Raw genomic sequence first — 21,799 nt, 5'->3', positions numbered from 1 at the left:
ACATACAGATGGTCAAGGAGCATATGAAAAGATGTTCAACATCACTTATTATCAGAGAAATGCAAATCGAAACTACACTGAGGTATCATCTCCCAGCAGTCGAATGGCCATCATCAAAAAGTTTACAAACAATAAATGCTGGAGTGGGTGTGGAGAAAAGGGAACCCTCCTACACTGTTTGTGGGAATGTAAATTGGTACAACTACTATGGAGAACAGTATGGAGGTTCCTTACAAAACTTAAAATAGAACTACCATATGACCCAGCAATCTCACTCCTGGGCATATATCCAGAGAAAACCATAATCCAAAAGGATACAAGCACCCTAATATTCGTTGCAGCACATTTACAATTTCCAAGTCATGGAAGCAAACTAAATTTCCATTGACAGAGGAATGGATAAAGATGACATGGTACATATATACAATGGAATATTATTCAGCCATGAAAAATAATGTATTAATGCCATTTGCAGCAACATGGATGGACCTAGAGATTCTCATACTAGGTGAAGTATGTCACACAGAGAAAGAAAAATATTATATGGTATCACTTGTATGTGGAATCTAATTTAGAAAAAGATACAGCTGCATAGCACAGGGAGATCAGCTTGGTGGTTTGAGACCACCTAGAGGAGTAGGATAGGGAGGGTGGGAGGGAGAGACAAGAGGGAGTGGATATGGTGATATACGTATACATATGTCTGATTCACTTTGTTATTCAGCAGAAACTAATACAACATTGTAAAGCAATTATACTCCAATAAAGATGTTAAAAGAAAAAGATAAAAGTGAACTCATTTACAAAACAGAAACAGACTTATAGATATTGAAAACAAACTTATGGTTAACAAAGGGGAGACGTGGCGCCGGTGGGATAAATCAGGAGCTTGGGATGAATACCTGCACACTGCTATATATAAGATGGATAACCAAATAAGACCTACTGTATAGCACAGGAAACCCTATTCAATACTCTTTGATAACCTATATTAGAAAAGAATCTAAAAAAGAATGATTATATTTATACGTATAGCTGAATCAGTTTGCTGTACAACTGAAACTAACACAACATTGTAAATCAACTATACTCCAATGAAATTAAAATATTAAAATAAAAATTTTTAGAAACCTGTCTGAAGATTTCAAAATAACCAGACAATATTGAACATTTTTCAGCATTTAATTCAGGAAAGAAAATTGGAAATTTCAAGCTCTTATGAGCTGAATACTCAGTTTAACTTCACAAATTCCTATTTGCTCTAAGAAAGTTCAATTTTATCTCCTCTTAGAGAATGTCCATGAAACATCCACCTGGCATTTCACTTTGAGTATCCTGGGAAAGGGAAGTATACTCTACACTTGTGGATTCATAAATCACCTGTGCTATGTGGAATAGAACAATTATACATAGCTGAAGTGTATAGATTGGTGTATATAAAACCAACAGAAACCACTTGGGCACGAACACATCCAGAATCTGAAAACCAAGTCACACTGAGATCATATACCTAAATTTAGTTTTCTAGAAGATTACCAGGAACCAAAGTACATTGTTTTTAATGGTATCCCAGATAAAAATGGATGTCAAAGGTCATTGAGTCCAATCACTCTTCTGAAGCATGGAAGACAAGTTGAAACAGCAAATGGTTTGGATTCCAGGGTCTCAGTAATTAGCTACATTTCCATCAAGGAAACGGGAATAAGATTACCTGATTTCAAGCACTGGATTGCTGCCCTTCTCACCTTCTAATCTATTCTCTCTACAACCTTGGAGATCTTTTAAAAGTACAAATCTGGTCAAGTCACTCGTCTGCTTAAAACTCTTCAATGTCTTTCTTTGCTCTTAGTGTTAAGTTGAAATCCCTTAACATGAATTACAGCTTCAGTTGGTCTGACTTCAGTCTATCTCTTCATCCTCATTTTAGTCCACTCCTCTTGTTGCTCTAAATACTCTCATCATGTCCTTTTGACCTCAGCACTAGTCTATTGTAATAAACTGTTTATTTGTATACATCTACCATCTGGTAGTCTCCTCTATGAAGGCAAAGATCATATTTATGTTGTTTATTGCTGTAACATTGGTGACTGTCATAGTGCTTGGAATATAGTAGGTACTCTACAAGTATTTGTTGAAAGAAGGGAAGGAGGGAGGAACACAGAAACAGTTGGAGGAAAAGTGTTATTTTTGAGGATAGACCAAACACAAAAATATTTTTATAAAGTATTATTAGAAATTATAAGATTTGGGACCAGTCAGAGAAAGTATCTTTTATAATCTACCCAGAAGGCAGTTCAATTTGTTCATCTATGTCTCCATTTGTGTTTTGGTGGGGGGGGGAGGTGGGGGGACAGATCATAACAGAACAAAATATTTCAATGCTCACAGTGTTTTAAATGATTCAATTCTTCAGACGTTATTGATCACTAAGGATAATTACAAACTCCCACCAATGTGAAAAAGATTATTAAAACTCAAAGACAACACCCAAAGGCACAGACTCTGTGTTGCTTGTGGGGTTTCCTTTATTGGTCACATGTAGACAAAGCCAGCTATAGCAATGATATTTAAGCTCAGGGTATAACTCCTCACATGGTTGACCCATTCTTTACACATCATTTTTTTAAAATGGAGTTTCTATAAATCTACACTCACTTATACAAAGAGGAAACATATGTATTAGCTCCATGATGGGAAAAATCATAACCATGGTAGGAGTATGCAGGTGAGGTGGTTGATCTTCAGGAACTTTTCCTTACCCCATGGTCTAGAGAACAAAGTGCAGTGATCTAGAGCATTGATCTTGAGAAGCTTCCTAATTCCATTTAATATGGAAACCACTATCATATCATATGTATTATGCCCAGAATTGTGTTAGAAAAATTGGGAGAAATTTAAAAGAAGCAAAACCCTTATATAAATACCCTAAAAATGACATGCAACTTAAGCAACTTTATCTTGATTTCATATTTGTAATTTCTTCCCCTTTCTCATGTGGTCCTCAGGAATCTGGAAATACTTGTCTTTTATCTAAGAAACCTTAACTTCCCTCTGTATATATGTGGTATCAAAAACTTCAAAGTGTCACCATTTTGTTTGTTATTATAAATCAACATTTATTATCTATGTATTTAAAGTTTCTGCTTCTGGGGTTTTTTTGTTAGCCTGGGTTAACATGGTAGTCATGCTAATAAAAATATCCATGGTCACCATTTCTACTTTACAGTTTTACAATGTGATTTCTAAGTCATTTAAATCATGGAACTAATGAAATCGCTTGTACACCAAAGCTTAGCATTAGGCCAAAGTCTACCAAGTAGGAGATATTCATATTATTTTCTTAGTATAGAGATATTTATCTTATCAGTACATTTATTCATTAATCTGATAAATATTAATAGAGTGCTTATTACGTGCTAAACATTTTTTGGGTAAGTTTTGGAGATATAACCATGAGCCAAAAAGACTTGGCCTCTGCCCATATGGCACGTAATAGCTAATGCCTGGAGCTTGATATCTACCAGGCACAAAACAAGGATGACTTCAGCTGTCAAAATGTGTAGAGTTGTCAAATACAACCGTTAAGATAGAGTTTGAAGTTTTACTCTGTATCTAGTATATATTTAACTTTAAAGAGTCCCTATTTATATTCATTATTTAGAAGAATAAAAAGAGACAATTACCTTTTCTATCTTATTCCTTTGATTTTTATAAACATTGAGAAACATTTTGAAAATGTTAGGATTTCTAGTGTGTTTCAGACCCTTAACATTTGTTCTCCTCTATTTTTTTTTAAATTTTTGGCTGCATTGGGTCTTTGTTGCTGTGCACGGGCTTTCTCTAGTTGTGGCGAGCGGGGGTTACTTTTCATTCAGGTGCACAGGCTTCTCATTGTGGTGGCTTCTCTTGTTGCGCAGCATGCACTCTAGGCGTGCGGGCTTCAGTAGTTGTGGCACGTGGGCTCAGTAGTTGTCGCACATGGGCTTAGTTGCTCCATGGCATGTGGGATCGTCCTGGATCAGGGCTCGAACGCATGTCCCTTGCACTGGCAGGTGGATTCTTAACCACTGTGCCACCAGGAAAAACCCTGCTTTCCTGTATTTTAAACAGGAATACCTAAGGAAGACAGAGACTGTGGGAAATGCAAACCTCCATTTACCTCTCAGTCAAGTCAGGTTTTCCATGTACTTTCTTAGGGTGCAAATTAAATTTTGTGACATAATTGCTATCTTTCAGACTGGATGGATCTACTCATATTATCTTAGATAATAACAGGATCAAGAAAAAAATAAGCGTCTCACAAGTGACAGGCTACTAGTATAACGCAATGCCAAAGACAGGGGGAGAAGGCCAAAGAACACTTACTGGTAAGTGGTTGGGCTGACATTGATGCGTCGAGGGTGACTTCCTGATTCGAATTTGCTTGCCAGAGTGACATTATTTCCAAACAGGCAATATCGCGGCATTCTTACCCCAACAACTCCAGCCAGCACAGAGCCTGAGTGAATGCCTATTCTCATCTAAAAAAGAAAACGAAAAGGATATATTTATGTTTTCATTTGGTATGCAATTATTTTAATAAGAGGTACTGCTGAACCATTAAACTCCTAGCTCCTCAAAGAAAGGGACTGGGGCCTTGGTCATTTTTGTGAGCCAAATATCTGGACTATTATATCAATAGTATCAATGAACAAGGATGGTGTGGAATAAATGAACAAATGGATTAATTATAAGAAAAAAACTACTTTTACTTTTCTATTGTAACACAATAAATCCAGTTGTGTTACAATTTAAATCAGGTTTTATTTGTACCTAGTATGCTCTAATAAATGGAAAATGTATTATTCTCCCTCCAGTTATTCGAACAGAAAACCCTATTTTTTCCTTCATAGCATTAAACACAATTGTAAATTAAATAATTATATTTCTGTTTATCTGTTAATTTAAAATATTTTTTCTCTCTGTTTATTTTAGATCACTTCTATTTCCAAATTTACTAATCTTTTCTTTTGTAATGCCTTATCTTTAGCTAATCACATCCAGAGTATTTTTCTTCTTAGATATAGTGATTTTCCTTTCTCAAAGTTCAATTTGAACTTCTGTTTTTTTAATCTTTCAGGTATCAAATTAACTTTTGAATATATGGAATACAATTAAAATAACTGTTTTAATATTTTTTTTACATCTTTATTGGAGTATAATTGCTTTACAATGGTGTGCTAGTTTCTGCTTTATAACAAAGTGAATCAGTTATACATATACATATGTTCCCATATCTCTACCCTCTTGCGTCTCCCTCCCTCCCACCCTCCCTATCCCACCCCTCTAGGTGGTCACAAAGCACCGAGCTGATCTCCATGAGCTATGCAGCTGCTTCCCACTAGCTATCTATTTTACGTTTGGTAGTGGGTATATGTCCAGAACACTCTCTCGCTTTGTCACAGCTTACCCTTCCCCCTCCCCATATCCTCAAGTCCATTCTCTAGTAGGTCTGTGTCTTTATTCCTGTCTTACCCCTAGGTTCTTCGTGACATTTTTTTCCCTTAAATTCCATATATATGTGTTAGCATATGGTATTTGTCTTTCTCTTTCTGACTTACTTCACTCCGTATGACAGACTTTAGGTCCATCCACCTCATTACAAATAGCTCAATTTTGTTTCTTTTTATGGCTGAGTAATATTACATTGTGTATATGTGCCACATCTTCTTTATCCATTCATCTCTTGATGGACACTTAGGTTGTTTCCATCTCCGGGCTATTGTAAATAGAGCTGCAATGAATATTTTGGTACATGACTCTTTCTGAATTATGGTTTTCTCAGAGTATATACCCAGTAGTGGGATTGCTGGGTCATATAGTATTTCTATTTGTAGTGTTTTAAGGAACCTCCATACGTTCTCCAAAGTGGCTGTACCAATTCACATTACCACCAGCAGTGCAAGAGTGTTCCCTTTGCTCCACACCCTCTCCAGCATTTATTGTTTCTAGATTTTTTGATGATGGTCATTCTGACTGGTGTGAGATGATATCTCATTGTAGTTTTGATTTGCATTTCTCTAATGATTAATGATGTTGAGCATTCTTGCATGTGTTTGTTGGTAGTCTGTATATCTTCTTTGGAGAAATGTCTATTTAGATCTTCTGTCCATTTTTGGATTGGGTTGTTTGTTTTTTTGTTATTGAGCTGCATGAGCTGCTTGTAAATTTGGGAAATTAATCCTTTGTCAGTTGCTTCATTTGCAAATATTTTCTCCCATTCTGATGGTTGTCATTTTGTCTTGTTTATGGTTTCCTTTGTTGTGCAAAACCTTTGAAGTTTCATTAGGTCCCATCTGTTTATTTTTATTTTCATTTCTCTAGGAGGTGGGTCAAAAAGCATCTTGCTGTGATTTATATCATAGAGTGTTCTGCCTAAGTTTTCCTCTAAGAGTTTGATAGTTTCCGGCCTTACATTTAGGTCTTTAATCCATTTTGAGCTTATTTTTTTGTATGGGGTTAGGGAGTGATCTAATCTTATACTTTTACATGTACCTGTCCAGTTTTCCCAGCACCACTTATTGAAGAGGCTGTCCTTTCTCCACTGTACATTCCTGCCTCCTTTACCAAAGATAAGGTGACCATATGTGTGTGGGTTTATCTCTGGGCTTTCTCTCCTGTTCCATTGATCTATCTTTCTGTTTTTGTGCCAGTACCATACTGTCTTGATTACTGTAGCTTTGTAGTATAGTCTGAAGTCAGGGAGCCTGATTCCTCCAGCTCCGTTTTTCGTTCTCAAGATTGCTTTGGCTATTCGGGGTCTTTTGTGTTACCATACAAATTGTGAAATTTTTTGTTCTAGTTCTGTGACAAATGCCAGTGGTAGTTTGATAGGGATTGCAATGAATCTGTAGATTGTTTTGGGTAGTAGAGTCATTTTCACTATGTTGATTCTTCCAATCCAAGAACATGGTATATCTCTCCATATATTTGTATCATCTTTAATTTCTTTCATCAGTGTCTTATAATTTTCTGCATACAGGTCTTTTGTCTCCTTAGGTAGGTTTATTCCTAGATATTTTATTCTTTTTCTTGCAATGGTAAATGGGAGTGTTTTCTTGATTTCACTTTCAGATTTTTCATCATTAGTATATAGGAATACCAGAGATTTCTGTGCATTAGTTTTGTATCCTGCTACTTTACCAAATTCATTGATTAGCTCTAGTAGTTTTCTGGTAGCATCTTAAGGATTCTCTATATATAGTATCATGTCATCTGCAAACAGTGACAGCTTTGCTTCTTCTTTTCCGATTTGGATTCCTTTTATTTCCTTTTCTTCTCTGATTGTGGTGGCTAAAACTTCCAAAACTATGTTGAATAAGAGTGGTGAGAGTGGGCAACCTTGTCTTGTTCCTGATCTTAGTGGAAATGCTTTCAGTTTTTCACCATTGAAGATGATGTTGGCTGTGTGTTTGTCATATATGGCCTTTATTATGTTGAGGAAAGTTCCCTCTATGCCTAATTTCAGCAGGGTTTTTATCATAAATGGGTGTTGAATTTTGTCAAAAGCTTTTTCTGCATATATTGAGATGATCATATGGTTTCTCTCCTTCAATTTGTCAATATGGTTTATCACACTGATAGAATTGCGTATATTGAAGAATCCTTGCATTCCTGGAATAAACCCCACTTGATCATGGTGTATGATCCGTTTAATGTGCTGTTGGATTCTGTTTGCTAGTATTTTGTTGAGCATTTTTGCATCTATGTTCATCAGTGATATTGGCCTGTAGTTTTCTTTCTTTGGGACATCCTTGTCTGGTTTTGGTATCAAGGTAATGGTGACCTCATAGAAGGAATTGGGAGTGTTGTTCCCTCTGCTATATTTTGGAAGAGTTTGAGATGGATAGGTGTTAGCTCTTCTCTAAATGTTTGATAGAATTCGCCTGTGAAGCCATCTGGTCTTGGGCTTTTGTTTGTTGGAAGATTTTTAATCACAGTTTCAATTTCAGTGCTTGTGATTGGTCTGTTCGTATTTTCTATTACTTCCTGATTCAGTCTTGGCAGGTTGTGCATTTCTAAGAATTTGTCCCTTTCTTCCAGATTGTCCATTTTATTGGCATAGAGTTGCTTGTAGTAATCTCTCATGATCTTTTGTATTTCTGCAGTGTCAGTTGTTACTTCTCCTTTTTCATTTCTAATTCTATTGATTTAAGTCTTCTCCCTTTTTCTCTTGATGAGTCTGTCTAATGGTTTATCTATGTGTTTTTCTTCTCAAAGAACCAGCTTTTAGTTTTATTGATCTTTGCTATTGTTTCCTTCATTTCTTTTTCATTTATTTCTGATCTGATCTTTATGATTTCTTTCCTTCTGTTAACTTTGGGGTTTTTTTATTCTTCTTTCTCTAATTGCTTGAGGTGCAATGTTAGGTTGTTTATTTGAGATGTTTCCTGCTTCTTAACTTGGGCTTGTATTGCTATAAACTTCCCTCTTAGAACTGCTTTTTCTGCATCCCATAGGTTTTGGATTGTTTTGTCTCCATTGTCATTTGTTTCTACGTATTTTTTATTTCCTCTTTGATTTCTTCAGTGATCACTTCGTTATTAATAGTGTATTCTTTAGCCTCCATGTGTTTGTATTTTTTACAGATCTTTTCCTGTAATTGATATCTAGTCTCATAGCATTGTGGTCGGAAAATATACATGATACAATTGCAATTTTCTTAAATTTATGAAGGCTTGATTTGTGACCAAGATATGATCTATCCTGCAGAATGTTCCATGAGCACTTGAAAAAAATGTGTATTCTGTTGTGTTTGGATGGAATGTCCTATAAATATCAATTAAGTCTATCTTGTGAAATGTATCATTTAAAGCTTGTGTTTCCTTATTTATTTTCATTTTGGATAATCTGTCCATTGGTGAAAGTAGGGTGTTAAAGTCCCCTACTATGAATGTGTTACTGTTGATTTCCCCTTTTATAGCTGTTAGTATTTGCCTTATGTATTGAGGTGCTCCTATGTTGGGTGCATAAATGTTTACAATTGTTATATCTTCTTGGATTGTTCCCTTGATCATTATGTAGTGTCCTTCTTTGTCTCCTCTAATAGTCTTTATTTTAAAGTCTATTTTGTTTGATATGAGAATTGCTACTCCAGCTTTCTTTTGGTTTCCATTTGCATGGAATATCTTTCTTCATTCCCTCGCCTTCAGTCTGTATGTGTCCCTAGGTCTGAAGTGGGTCTCTCGTAGACAGCATATATATGGGTCTTGATTTTGTTTCCATTCAGCCAGTCTGTGTCTTTTAGTGGGAGCATTTAATCCATTTACCTTTAAGGTAATTATCTATATGTATGTTCCTATTCCCATTTTCTTAATTGTTTTGGGTTTGTTTTTGTAGGTCTTTTCCTCTCTTGTGTTTCTTGCCCAGAGAAGGTCCTTTAGCATTTGTTGTAAAGCTTCTTTGATGGTGCTGAACTCTCTCAGCTTTTGCTTGTCTGTAAAGTTTTTAATTTCTCCATCAAATCTGAATGAGATACTTGCTGGGTAGAGTGATCTTGGTTGTAGGTTTTTCTCCTTCATCATTTTAAATATGTCCTGCCAGTCCCCTCTGGCTTGCAGAGTTTCTGCTGAAAGATCAGCTGTTAACCTTATGGGGATTCCCTTGTGTGTTATTTGTTGTTTTTCCCTTGCTGCTTTTAATATGTTTTCTTTGTATTTAATTTTTGATAGTTTGATCAATATGTATCTTGGCGTGTTTCTACTTGGATTTATCCTGTATGGGACTCTCTGTGTTTCCTGGACTTGATTAACTATTTCCTTTCTCATATTCAGGAAGTTTTCAACTATAATCTTCAAATATTTTCTCAGTCCCTTTCTTTTTCTGTTCTTCTTCTGGAACCACTATAATTTGAATGTTGTTGCGTTTAATGTTGTCCCAGAGGTCTCTGAGACTGTCCTCAGTTCTTTTCATTCTTTTTCTTTATTCTGCTCTGCAGTAGTTATTTGCACTATTTTATCTTCCAGGTCACTTATCCATTCTTCTGCCTCAGTTATTTTGCTATTGATCGCATCTAGAGTATTTTTAATTTCATTTATTGTGTTGTTCATCATTGCTTATTTCATCTTTAGTTCTTCTAGGTCCTTGTTAAATGTTTCTTGGGCTTTCCTTGTGGTGCAGTGGTTGACAGTCTGCCTGCCGATGCAGGGGATGCGGGTTTGTGCCCCGGTCCAGGAAGATCCCACATGCCACGGAGCGGCTGGGCCCATGAGCCATGGCCACTGAGCCTGCGCGTCCAGAGCCTGTGCTCCGCAATGGGAGAGGCCAGAACAATGACAGGCCCATGAACCGCAAAAAAAATAATAATAATAAAATAAAATAATAAAAAAGTTTCTTATATTTTGTCTATTCTATTTCCAAGATTTTGGATCATCTTTACTATCATTATTCTGATTTCTTTTTCAGGTAGACTGCCTATTTCCTTTTCATTTGTTAGGTCTGGTGGGTCGTTATCTTGCACCTTCATCTGTTGTGTGTTTTTCTGCCTTCTCATTTTGCTTATCTTACTGTGTTTGGGGTCTCCCTTTTGCAGGCTGCAGGTTCGTAGTTCCTGTTGTTTTTGTTGTCTGTCTCCAGTGGCTAAAACTGGTTCAGTGTGTTGTGTAGGCTTCCTGGTGGAGGGGACTAGTGCCTGTGTTGTGGTGGATGAGGCTGGGTCTTGTCTTTCTGTTGGGCAGGTCCACGTCTGGTGTTGTGTTTTGAGGTGTCTGTGGACATATTATGATTTTAGGCAGCATCTCTAATGGGTTGGGTTGTTTTCATGTATTGCTAGTTGTTTTTCTTTGTTTTTTTGTTTTTTTTTTTGCAGTACGCAGGCCTCTCACCACCGTGGCCTCTCCCGTTGTGGAGCACAGGCTCCGTATGTGCAGGCCCAGTGGCTATGGCCCACGGGCCCAGCCGCTCTGCGGCATGCGGGAGTACCCTGGACCCGGGCACAAACCTGCCTCGCCTGAATTGGCAGGTGGACCCGCAACCACTGTGTCACCAGGGAAGCCCACTGCTTGTTTTGTGTAGGGTGTCCAGCACTGTAGTTTGCTGGTCGTTGAGTTAAGCTGGGTGCTTGTGTTGAGATGGAGATTTCTGCAAGATTTTTGCCATTTGACATTATGTGGAGCTGGGAGGTATCTTGGGGACCAGTGTCCTGAAGTTGTCTCTCCCACCTCAGAGGCACAGCAGTGACTCCTGGCTGCAGCACCAAGAGCCTTTCATCCAACACGGCTCAGAATAAAAGGGAGAAAAAGTAGAATGAAAGAAAAAGAAAGAAAGAGAGAAAGAAAGAAAGAAAGAAGAGAGGGAGGGAGGGAGGGAAGGAAGGAAGGAAAGAAGGAAGGAAGGAAGGAACGAAGGAGGAAAGGAGGGAAGGAAGGAGGAAAGAAAGAAAAGAAAGAAAGGAAGAAAGAAAGGAAAAATGAAAGAAAGAAAGAAAGAAGGAAAAAAAGGAGGGAAGGAAGGAAGAAAGAAAGAAAAGAAAGAAAGAAAGAGGATAAAATAAAGTTACTAAAATAAAAAATTATTATTAAGAAAAAAATTCTTTTAAAGAAAAAAAAAAAAAACGGATGGATAGAACCCTAGGACAAATGGTGACAGCAAAGCTATACAGACAATATCTCACACAGAAGCATACACATACACACTCACAAAAAAGGAAAAGGGGAAAAAATAATAAATCTTGCTCTCAAAATCCACCTCCTCAATTTGGGATGATTCGTTGTCTATTCATGTATTCCACAGATGCAGGGTAGATCAAGTTGATTGTGTAGCTTTAATCCGCTGCTTCTGAGGCTGCTGGGAGAGATTTCTCTTTCTCTTCTTTGTTTGCACAACTCCTGGGTCTCAGCTTTGGATTTGGCCCTGCTTCTGTGTGTAGGTTGCCGGAGGGCGTCTGTTTTTCGCTCAGACAGGACGGGGTTAAGGGAGCAGCTGCTTTGGGGACTCTGGCTCACTCAGGCCCAGGGGAGGGAGGGGTGCGGATGCGGGGCAAGCCTGCAGCAGCAGAGGCCAGCAGGACATTGCACCAGACTGAAGCGCACCGTGCGTTCTCCCAGGGAAGTTTTCCCTGGATCCTGGGACTCTGGCAGTGGCGGGCTGCACAGGCTCCCATGAAGGGAGGTGTGGATAGTGACCTGTGCTTGCACACTGACTTCTTGGTGGCGGCAGCAGCAGCCTTAGCGTCTCATGCCCATCTCTGTGGTCCGCCCTGTTAGCCGCGGCTCGCGCCTGTCTCTGGAGCTCCTTTAAGCAGCGCTTTTAATCCCCTCTCCTCGCGCACCAGGAAACAAAGAGGGAAGAAAAAGTCTCTTGCCTCTTCGGCAGGTGCAGCCTTTTCCCAGGACTCCCTCCTGGCTAGTCGTGATGCACTAACCCCCTGCAGGCTGTGTTCACGCCGTCAACCCCAGTCCTCTCCCTGCGCCCCGCCTGAAGCCCGAGCCTCAGCTCCCAGCCCTGCCCACCCCGGTGGGTGAGCAGACAAGCCTCTCGGGCTGGTGAGTGCCGGTCGGCATTGATCCTCTGTGCGGGAATCTCTCTGCTTTGCCCTCCACACCCCTGTGGCTGTGCTCTCCTCTGTGGCTCCGAAGCTTTCCCCTTCCGCCACCTGCAGTCTCTGCCGTCGAAGGGGCTTCCTAGTGTGTGGAAACTTTTCCTCCTTCACAGCTCCCTCCCACTGGTGTAGGTCCCATCCCTATTCTTTTGTCTCTGTTTATTCTTTTTTCTTTTCCCCTACCCAGGTACATGGGGAGTTTCTTGCCTGTTGGGAGGTCTGAGGTCTTCTGCCAGCATTCAGTAGGTGTTCTGTAGGAGTTGTTCCACGATTAGATATATTCCTGGTGTATCTGTGGGGAGGAAGGTGATCTCTGCCTCTTACTCTTCCGCCATCTTCCCGATTCCCCTGTTTTAATATTTTTGTCTGCTAATTCTAACCTATGCTCCAGTTCTGTATCAGTTTTGATTGACTGATTTTTCTCATTATTATGGGTCATATTTTTCAGCTTTTCTGAATGCCTAGTAAATTTTGGTTGCATGTTAGGTATCATGAATTGACTTTGTTGAGTGCTGGATATTTTTTATATTCTTGAGCTTTGTCCTGGGATGCAGTCAAGGTACTTGGAAAGTTTTTTCATTTTTTCCTTTCAAGTCTTGCTTTTTAAAATGTTTAGGCAAGTCTTGAGCTGTGTTTTATGTAGGGCTAATTATTCCCCACTAGTGAGGCAAGAACCCTCTGAGTACTATACCCAATGTCTATGATTTATGAGGTTTTTCAGTTTTCCTGATTGGTTCTGGCATTTTTTCCAAGTCTTGTGTGAGTTCAAGGAACTTTTTCTCTAATCCTTTCAGGTGTTTTTCCCTGTTGGGCTCAGGTAGTTTTCTCACATACAAACAACAATCAGTAAGTTAAGAAACATATAGGAGGCTCCTTGGAAGATCTCTGGTGGTCTTATTGTACCTCTCTCCTTAGTGGTACTCTGTCTGTGAATTCTAGGTTTTTTGCTCTCCATAGACTCTCAGCTTCATCTCTTCAACTTGGGGGGTTTGTTGGGTTCCTCCTGATTTGTCCTTCCTTGCACTGCAGCCTGAATATACCCCAAAGAAATACGCCAGGGAAATCATATGTTTCATTTTGTTCCCTTTCTCTCAGGCATCACTGTCTTCCATTGCCTAATGTTCAATGACATGAAACTTTCATTTTGTTCATTTTGTCCAGATTTTTAATTGTTGAGGGTGGGAGTGTAAACTCAGCCTCTTCTTTCATATTGGCTGGGAGAAGAAATGAGATGTACTTTTTTTAAAGAACACAAACTATCTTAAAAATTTAGGCCTATTTCTGATGAGAGATTGTTTGGATTTAAAGACAAAAAAAATGTAATTGTTATTGCAAGTTCCTGTGCCTGATGCACAGTGAGGCCAAACGAACCAAAACATTGGAGTTGGGGGTAGCGAAAGGTTTATTGCAGAGTGATGCAAGGATAAGGGTGGCTCATGCTCTAAAAAAACCCTGAGGTCCCTGAAGGGTTTTGGCAAAGCATTTTTAAAAGCCAGGTGAGGGAGGGGGGTTGCAGGGTATGTGATCAGCTCATGCACAGTTCTCTGATTGGATGATGGTGAGGTAACAGGGAGGTGTCACAAGGGTTAACATTATCATTCCTTAGTCTCCAAGAGACCTGGGGCTATGTGCTCATGGTCATGAAGTAGTTAACTTCTTCCATTTGGTGGGGAGTTTTCACATCTGTAAAACAACTCAGGGAATGTGCATCAAATACTGTTATCTAGGTACTTCAGAGAGGAGCTATGGCAGAGGATATGGGGAAGGCCTGTCTCGGGAAGGCCCCATAGGGTCCTGCTCAGTTACATAATGAATGGTAGTATTCCTTATAAACAAACATAACACACTTTTCTCTAAAATTAGCAAACAATTTTGAAAAATTTTATTATATTTCTTTACTTTCAGAAGGTTTATTTATATTAAATTACCTTGTGCAATATAAGATTGCCTAAAAACACACAGATCTTAAATATAAGATTGTCATGTTGGACCTGTGATCTTTTTAAGCAGTAAAACAGCAGAAATGGGTATCAAACTGACACATTTTACAGCCTCTATATTCTGTGCTTTTAGTCTGAGAAGAAGACTCCATACCCCACCAACTATACTGAAGGCTTATATGGGTCCACCCTTGCCTCTGTTCAAAAGAACTGAGGCTGTTCTTTTTTTTTTTTTTAACTACATTGTCATACTAAGAATTATTATAACCTAAAAAGCGTGAAGATAAAAACCCTGGTATTCTTGAGAAGGTGGATGGAGAAATGGTTATTTAAAAAAACCTTATCTCTTAGAAGACTACCTTAAAACATACACAAGAATATCAACAAACACAAAAATAGCACAGATTCGCTGTTACTGTCACTATAATGGAACAGGACTCAGAAAAAGTATTTACTCTTGGATATAAGGAGATACCATTGAGAACTTACAAGCTGAATCATCAGACTCCATTTTCTTTTACATTTCTTTCAGCAACTTCTTGAGATTTCCCAGGAGTTGTTACCTTATAACGAAGTCACTGATTGCCACATTCAGAATCTGCCTCTTGCATCTAGCAGTTAGACAAAATAGACAGCTACTTTTTTTTTTTTAACATCCTTATTGGAGTATAATTGTTTTACAATGGTGTGTTAGTTTCTGCTTTATAACAAAGTGAATCAGCTATACATATACATATATACCCATATCTCCTCCCTCTTGCATCTCCCTCCCACCCTCCCTATGCCACCCCTCTAGGTGGTCACAAAGCACCGAGTTGATCTCCCTGTGCTATGCGGCTGCTTTCCACTAGCTATCTACTTTACATTTGTTAGTGGATATATGTCCATGCCACTCTCTCACTTCATCCCAGCTTACCCTTCCCCCTCCCTGTGTCCTCAAGTCCATTCTCTAAGTCTGCATCTTTATTCCTGTCCTGTCCCTAGGTTCTTCAGAACCTTTTTTTTTTTAGATTCCATATATATGTTTTAGCATATGGTATTTGTTTTTCTCTCTCTGACTTACTTCACTCTGTATGACAGACACTAGGTTCATCCACCTCACTACAAATAACTCAATTTTGTTTCTTTTTATGGCTAATATTCCATTGTATATATGTGCCACATCTTTAGAGAGCTACTTTGAACTGTCAATGAGAGATTTAGATTCATTTTGGCAAGATTAAAATTTATTTAATTGGTTAACCAAGCGGTAATGTTTGCATCCATCTGGTCAGTATACTCTAGCTAAAGAGGATTGCCCTGCACTAAACCAGTGGTTGTCAGCTGGGTCCATCTGTGCCCCTCAGTGGACATTTGACAATGTCTTGAGACATTTTTTATTTTCACAACTGGGATGGAGAGCTATTATTGGCATCTACTCAGTAGAGCTAGAGATTCCTAGGACACCTTCCCCACGTGAAAGAATTTTCCAGTTCAAAATATCAATAGTGCTGAGGTTGAGAAACCTGCATTAAACAGACCTCTTGCAACTTATAAACACTTAGCAGAGCAACACACACACACACACACACACACACACACACACAAATGCTTTAATAAGATCAGTGCTTTGGTAAATAACACTAGACTTCACTTTTTAGAGAAAGTTCATGAAAACAATGTGTTTTTCCTAGGAATTTATTGAAAAACACAATAACTTTAGGATTTATATTGAGGTTAGGATATCTATTACTCAATCTCCCATACCTATATGAAATGTATGAAATAATGCAAAACTCTGGGACATATCAAAATCCCCAGTAATCAAAGGGTTCAGTTATTCTCATAATACTCTACTGATTATTTATTTGTCAAGGCACATAAACAACTGCATTTCTAGATAACATGCCTCCTACAGCTCTTAAAAATAGAAGGTTTATATAGTTCAACCTCAGCTAGTCAAAACTCGTCTCATTTAGTAAAGAAGGAATGTTAGGCTTGGGAGGGCAGCACAGAACCTTTAGTCCAGCTCCCTCATTTTACAAATAAACTGAAGTCAAGAGGAGCACAATGAAAAGAGCAAATTAGTGTTAAGCCAGCTGTAGACCATAGGTCAGTTGGCTCTGGGTTCAGTAAACTATAAAAAACACCCAAATTAAAAAGGTCCTCAGTTTGTTTCTACAAGGCCTATCAGACTAAGGCTTACTTTTGGGAAAGCCAGAGAGCTATAGAAAATATAGACTCCACTGTTACAAGGCACATACAAAATCACACTCTGGGACCCAGGATCAAATCCACCTACTGATTTTGGAGACCCTCCAGAGAGGCAGGAGGCAACTGGAGCTTACCCTGGGGACAGAAACACTGGTGGCAGCACTTTTGGGAAACTCTTTGTATGAGAAGGATGATGGTGCTGGCAAGCAGCATTTTGGAATCCTCCATCTAGCTTATTAGCACTAGGACTTAGTCCTGCCCACTAGCCTGTCTGCACCAAGAGCAGGACACCTCAGGCCAAGCAGCTAGCTGGGCAGGGACACAGGCCTGTCCACCAGCAGGCCAGCTGCCTTAAGACCACCTGTGCCCACAGACACCCTGGGACCCAGTCCTGCCTCCAACTGGCAGACAACTATTCCAAGACCACCAGGGCCCTGCAGTCAGAGACCACCCTAGACTGAGCTCTGCCCACCAGTAGGCTAACATCAGCTTCAAAATTCTCCTGGGACCAGGCCTTACCTCTGCCTACCAGTGAACAGACACCAGCATCAGGACTACCACAGTCCCACAGCTTGCTATGTCAAGACCCAGCCCACCAACCAGCAGGCTGCGCCAGCTAAAGGATCCCTTTGGCCCCAGTCTCACCCACCAGCAGGACAAAACCAGCTCTGAGACAATGTTGTGTCCCACAACCCCCAGGATCCAGCCCCACCCACTAGCAGACTGACATAAGCTTTGGGACACCTCAGCTGCAACCAACTGTGTCAGGAATCAGCCCTGCCCATCAGCAGGCTGACACTAGATCTGGAACCCCCAATTCCACAACCACCAATCGTGGAATCAAGCTCCACACTCCAGTGGGCTGGCAGTAGCCCTGGGGCCCCCCAGAGCCCTGCAGCTAGCCACTTTGTGACCTTACCTTGCCTGCCAGTGGCTGGTAGCCTGTAAACTGACCAGACCAAGGCCTGTCATGCCTACCAGATCACATACAGCAGTCAGCCAGCCACAGTAGAATGATTTACATAGCCCACATAGGGGGCACCCCTAGAGCATAGAGATTTGGTGACCAGAGCAGAGTGCACTGCTAGGAACATAGAAAATCTCCTACACAAGCCTACTTCTCCAAGGTGGGGAAATGTAACCAACCTACTAAATACATAGAAATAAAAACAGCAAATTAGGCAAAATGAGGCAGTAGAAGATTATGATCCAAAGAAAGACACAAGATAAAACCCCAGAAGAACTAAGAGAAGTTGAGATAAGCAATCTACCTGATAAAAAAAGAAAATTACTGACGAATATCACTGATGAACATAGATGCAAAAAACAATCAACAAAATATTAGCAAATAGAATTCAAAAAGATAATACACCATGATCAAATGGGATTTATCACAGGCCTGCAAAGATGGCTCAATATCTGTGAATCAATCAATGTGATACACCATATTAAAAAACAAGAAGTGGTGTGATGAATTGGGAGATTGGGACTGACATACATACACTAATATGTATAAAATGGATAACTAATAAGAACCTGCTGTATAAAAAAATAAATAAATTTCAAAAAAAAATCATATGATCATATCAGGAGATGCAGAAAAAGTTTTTGACAAAATTAAACAACTATTTATGATAAAAAGAACTTTCAACAGGGCTTCCCTGGTGGCGCAGTGGTTGAGAGTCCACCTGCTGATGCAGGGGACATGGGTTTGTGCCCCGGTCCGGGAAGATCCCACATGCCACGGAGCAGCTAGGCCTGTGAGCCATGACCGCTGAGCCTGTGTGTCCAGAGCCTGTGCTCCACAACGGGAGAGGCCACAACACTGAGAGGCCCATGTACCACAAAAACAAAACAAAAAAACTTTCAACAGAGTGCTATTGAGTGAACATACTTCAACATAATAAGGGACACATGTGACAAACCCATGGCCAACATTACATTCAACATTGAAAAGCTGAAAGTATTTCCTCTAAGATTAGGAGCAAGACAAGGATGCCTACCTGTGCCACTTTTATTCAACTTACTATTAGAAGCCCTAGCCACAGCAATCATACAAAAAAAAGAAATAAAGAATTCCAAATTGGAAAGGAAGAAGTGAAACTGTCACTGTTTGCAGATAACATGATACTATACATAGAAAATCCTAAAGATGCCACCAAAACCTATATATATAACTCATCAATGGATTCAGTCAAGTTGCAGGAGACAAAATTAAAATACAGAAATTTGTTGCATTTCTATACTCTAACAACAAAGTATCAAAGAAATTAAGAAAACACTTCCTTTTATAATTCCATTAAAAAGAATAAAATACCTAGGCATAAATCTAACCAAGGAGGTAAAACACCCATACTCAGAAAACTAAAAGACTCTGATAAAAGAAATTGAGGAAGACAAAAACAGATGGCAAGATATACCATTTTCATGGATTGGAAGATTGAATATTGTTAAAATTATCATACTACTCAAGGCAATCTACAGATCAATGGAATTCCTATCAAAATATCAATGGCATTTGTGGAAACACCAAAGACTCTGAATATCCAAAATAATCTTGAGAAAGAAGAACAAAGCTGAGGGTATCATATTCCTGATTTTGAACTGATTTGAACAGTAGTCAAAACAGTACAGTACTGGCAGAAAAGAGACACATAGATCAATGGAACAGAGTAGGGAGCCTAGAAATAAACCCATTCTTATTTTCAAGCAAGAATATGCAATGAGGAAAAGACAGCCTCTACAATAAATGGTGCTACATGGAAAAGAATCAGACTGGACAACTCTCTCAGACCATGTAGAAAAATCAACTCAAAATGGATTGAAGACTGAATTTAAGCACTAAAACCATAAAATTTCTAGAAGAAGACATAGGCAGTAAGTTCTTTGACATCAGTCTTAGTAATTAGTTTTTGAATATGTATCCTCAGGCAAGGGAAGCAAAAGCATGAATAGACAAACAGTACTACATCAAATGAAAAAGATTTGCACAGAGAAGGAAAAGATCAACAAAAGGAAAAGAACACTTACTCGATGGGAGAAGCTATTTGCAAGTGATATATCTAGTAAGGAATTAATATCCAAAATACACAAAGAACTCATAAAACTCAACATCAAAACAACAACCCAATTAAAAAAATAAGCAGAGGATCTGAATAGATATTTTCCAAGGAAGACACACAGATGGCCAACAGGCACACGAAAAAGATGCTAATCATCAGGGAAGTGCAAATCAAAACCACAATAATATATCACCTCATACCTGTCCAAATGGCTTTTATCAAAAAGACAGCAAGTAACAATTGTTGGAATGAATGTGGAGAAAAGGGAACACTTGTGCACTGTTGGTGAGAATGTAAAATGGTGCAGCCACTACAGAAAACAGTATGGAGATTTCACAAAAATTTTAAAATACAACTATCATATGATTAAGAAATTCCAATCCTGGCTATTTATCTAAAGAATATGAAAACATAAATTAAAAAAGATATATGTATCCCAAATATTAATTGCAACATTATTTACAATAACTAAGATATGGAGCAACCTAAGTATTAATCACCAGATGATGGATAAAGAAGATATGAGATATATGTATAAATATACACACATATATATAAAATAAATATATAATGAGTATATTATATATATACTTATAAGCACACAAAGATATACATTTATATGTATTTATATTATATATATTATATTATACAATATTATATATTTATATATAAATAAAATAAATATATAATAAATAAACAACATGGAATATTACTCAGCCATAAAAAAGAAAGAAATTTCCCTATGTGTGACAACATGCATGGACCTAGAGGGTATTATGTTAAGTGAAATAAAACCAACTGAGAAAGACAAACACTGTATGATTTCACTATATGTGGAATCTAAAGAACAAAATATATGAACAAACAGAAAACAGAAAAAAAGTTATAGATACAGAGAGGAGTGTTGTGGGGAGAGGTAAGAAATAGGTGAGGGAGGTTAAGGGGTATAAACTTCCAGTTGCAATATAAACGAGTCACAGTATAAATATACAGTGTGGGCCTGATTGCTCCAGCTCCGTTTTTCTTTCTCAAGATTGCTTTGGCTATTCAGGATCTTTTGTTTCCATACAAATTGTGCAATTTTTTGTTCTAGTTCTGTTAAAAATGCCATTCATAGTTTCACAGGGATTGCATTGAATCTGTAGATTGCTTTGGGTGGTATAGTGATTTTCACAGTGTTGATTCTTCCACTCCAAGAGCATGGTATACTTCTCCATCTGTTTGTATCACCTTTAATTTCTTTCATCAGTGTCTCATAGTTTTCTGCATACAGGTCTTTTTCTTCCTTAGGTAGGTATATTCCTAAGTATTTTATTCTTTTTGTTGCAAGGGTAAATGGGATTATTTCCCTTAATTTCTCTTTCAGATATTTCATCATTAGTGCATAGGGATGCAAGAGATTTCTGTGCATTAATTTTGAATCCTGCTACTCTACCAAATTCATTGAATAGCTCTAGTAGTTTTCTGGTAGCATCTTTAGGATTCTTTATGTATAGTATCATGTCATCTGCAAAGAGTGACAGTTTTACTTCTTGTATTCCGATTTGAATTCCTTCTATTTCTTTTTCTTCTCTGATTGCTGGCGCTAAAGCTATAGTAATCAAGAGAGTTTGGTACTGAAAAAAACCAGAAACATAGATCAATGGAACAGAATAGAAAGCCCAGAGATAAATCCATGCACATATGGTCACCTTCTCTTTAGTAAAGGAGGCAAGACTACACTATGGACAAAAAACAGCCTCTTCAATAAGAGGTGCTGGGAAAGCTGGACAGCTACCTGTAAAATAATGAAATTAGAGCACTTCTTAACACCATACACAAAAATAAACTCCAAATGTATTAAAGACCTAAATGTAAGGCCAGACACTATCAAACTCTTAGAAGAAAACATAGGCAGAACACTCTATGACATAAATCACAGCAAGATCCTTTTTGACCACCTCCTAGAGAAATGGAAATAAAAACAAAAATAAACAAATGGGACCTAATGAAACTTAAAAGTTTTAGCACAGCAAAGGAAATCATAA

General features: G+C 38.5%; 1 protein-coding gene across 1 annotated transcript in view; it reads right to left on the bottom strand.

Moving 5' to 3' along the window:
- Nucleotides 1-21,799, bottom strand: part of GUCY1A2 (guanylate cyclase 1 soluble subunit alpha 2) — a 434,531-nt gene that overhangs the window by 54,034 nt on the left and 358,698 nt on the right. The window contains exon 7 of the mRNA XM_030836049.2: nucleotides 4,366-4,520. Coding sequence (XP_030691909.1) covers nucleotides 4,366-4,520 — 155 coding nt within the window. The remainder of the gene's footprint in view (nucleotides 1-4,365; nucleotides 4,521-21,799) is intronic.

The sequence above is a fragment of the Globicephala melas genome, chromosome 8 (assembly GCF_963455315.2).
Source record: "Globicephala melas chromosome 8, mGloMel1.2, whole genome shotgun sequence".
Classification (NCBI taxonomy): Eukaryota; Metazoa; Chordata; class Mammalia; order Artiodactyla; family Delphinidae; genus Globicephala; species Globicephala melas.
The sequence above is the reverse complement of the archived record's forward strand: the minus strand, read 5'-3'. Positions and strand labels throughout refer to the sequence as shown.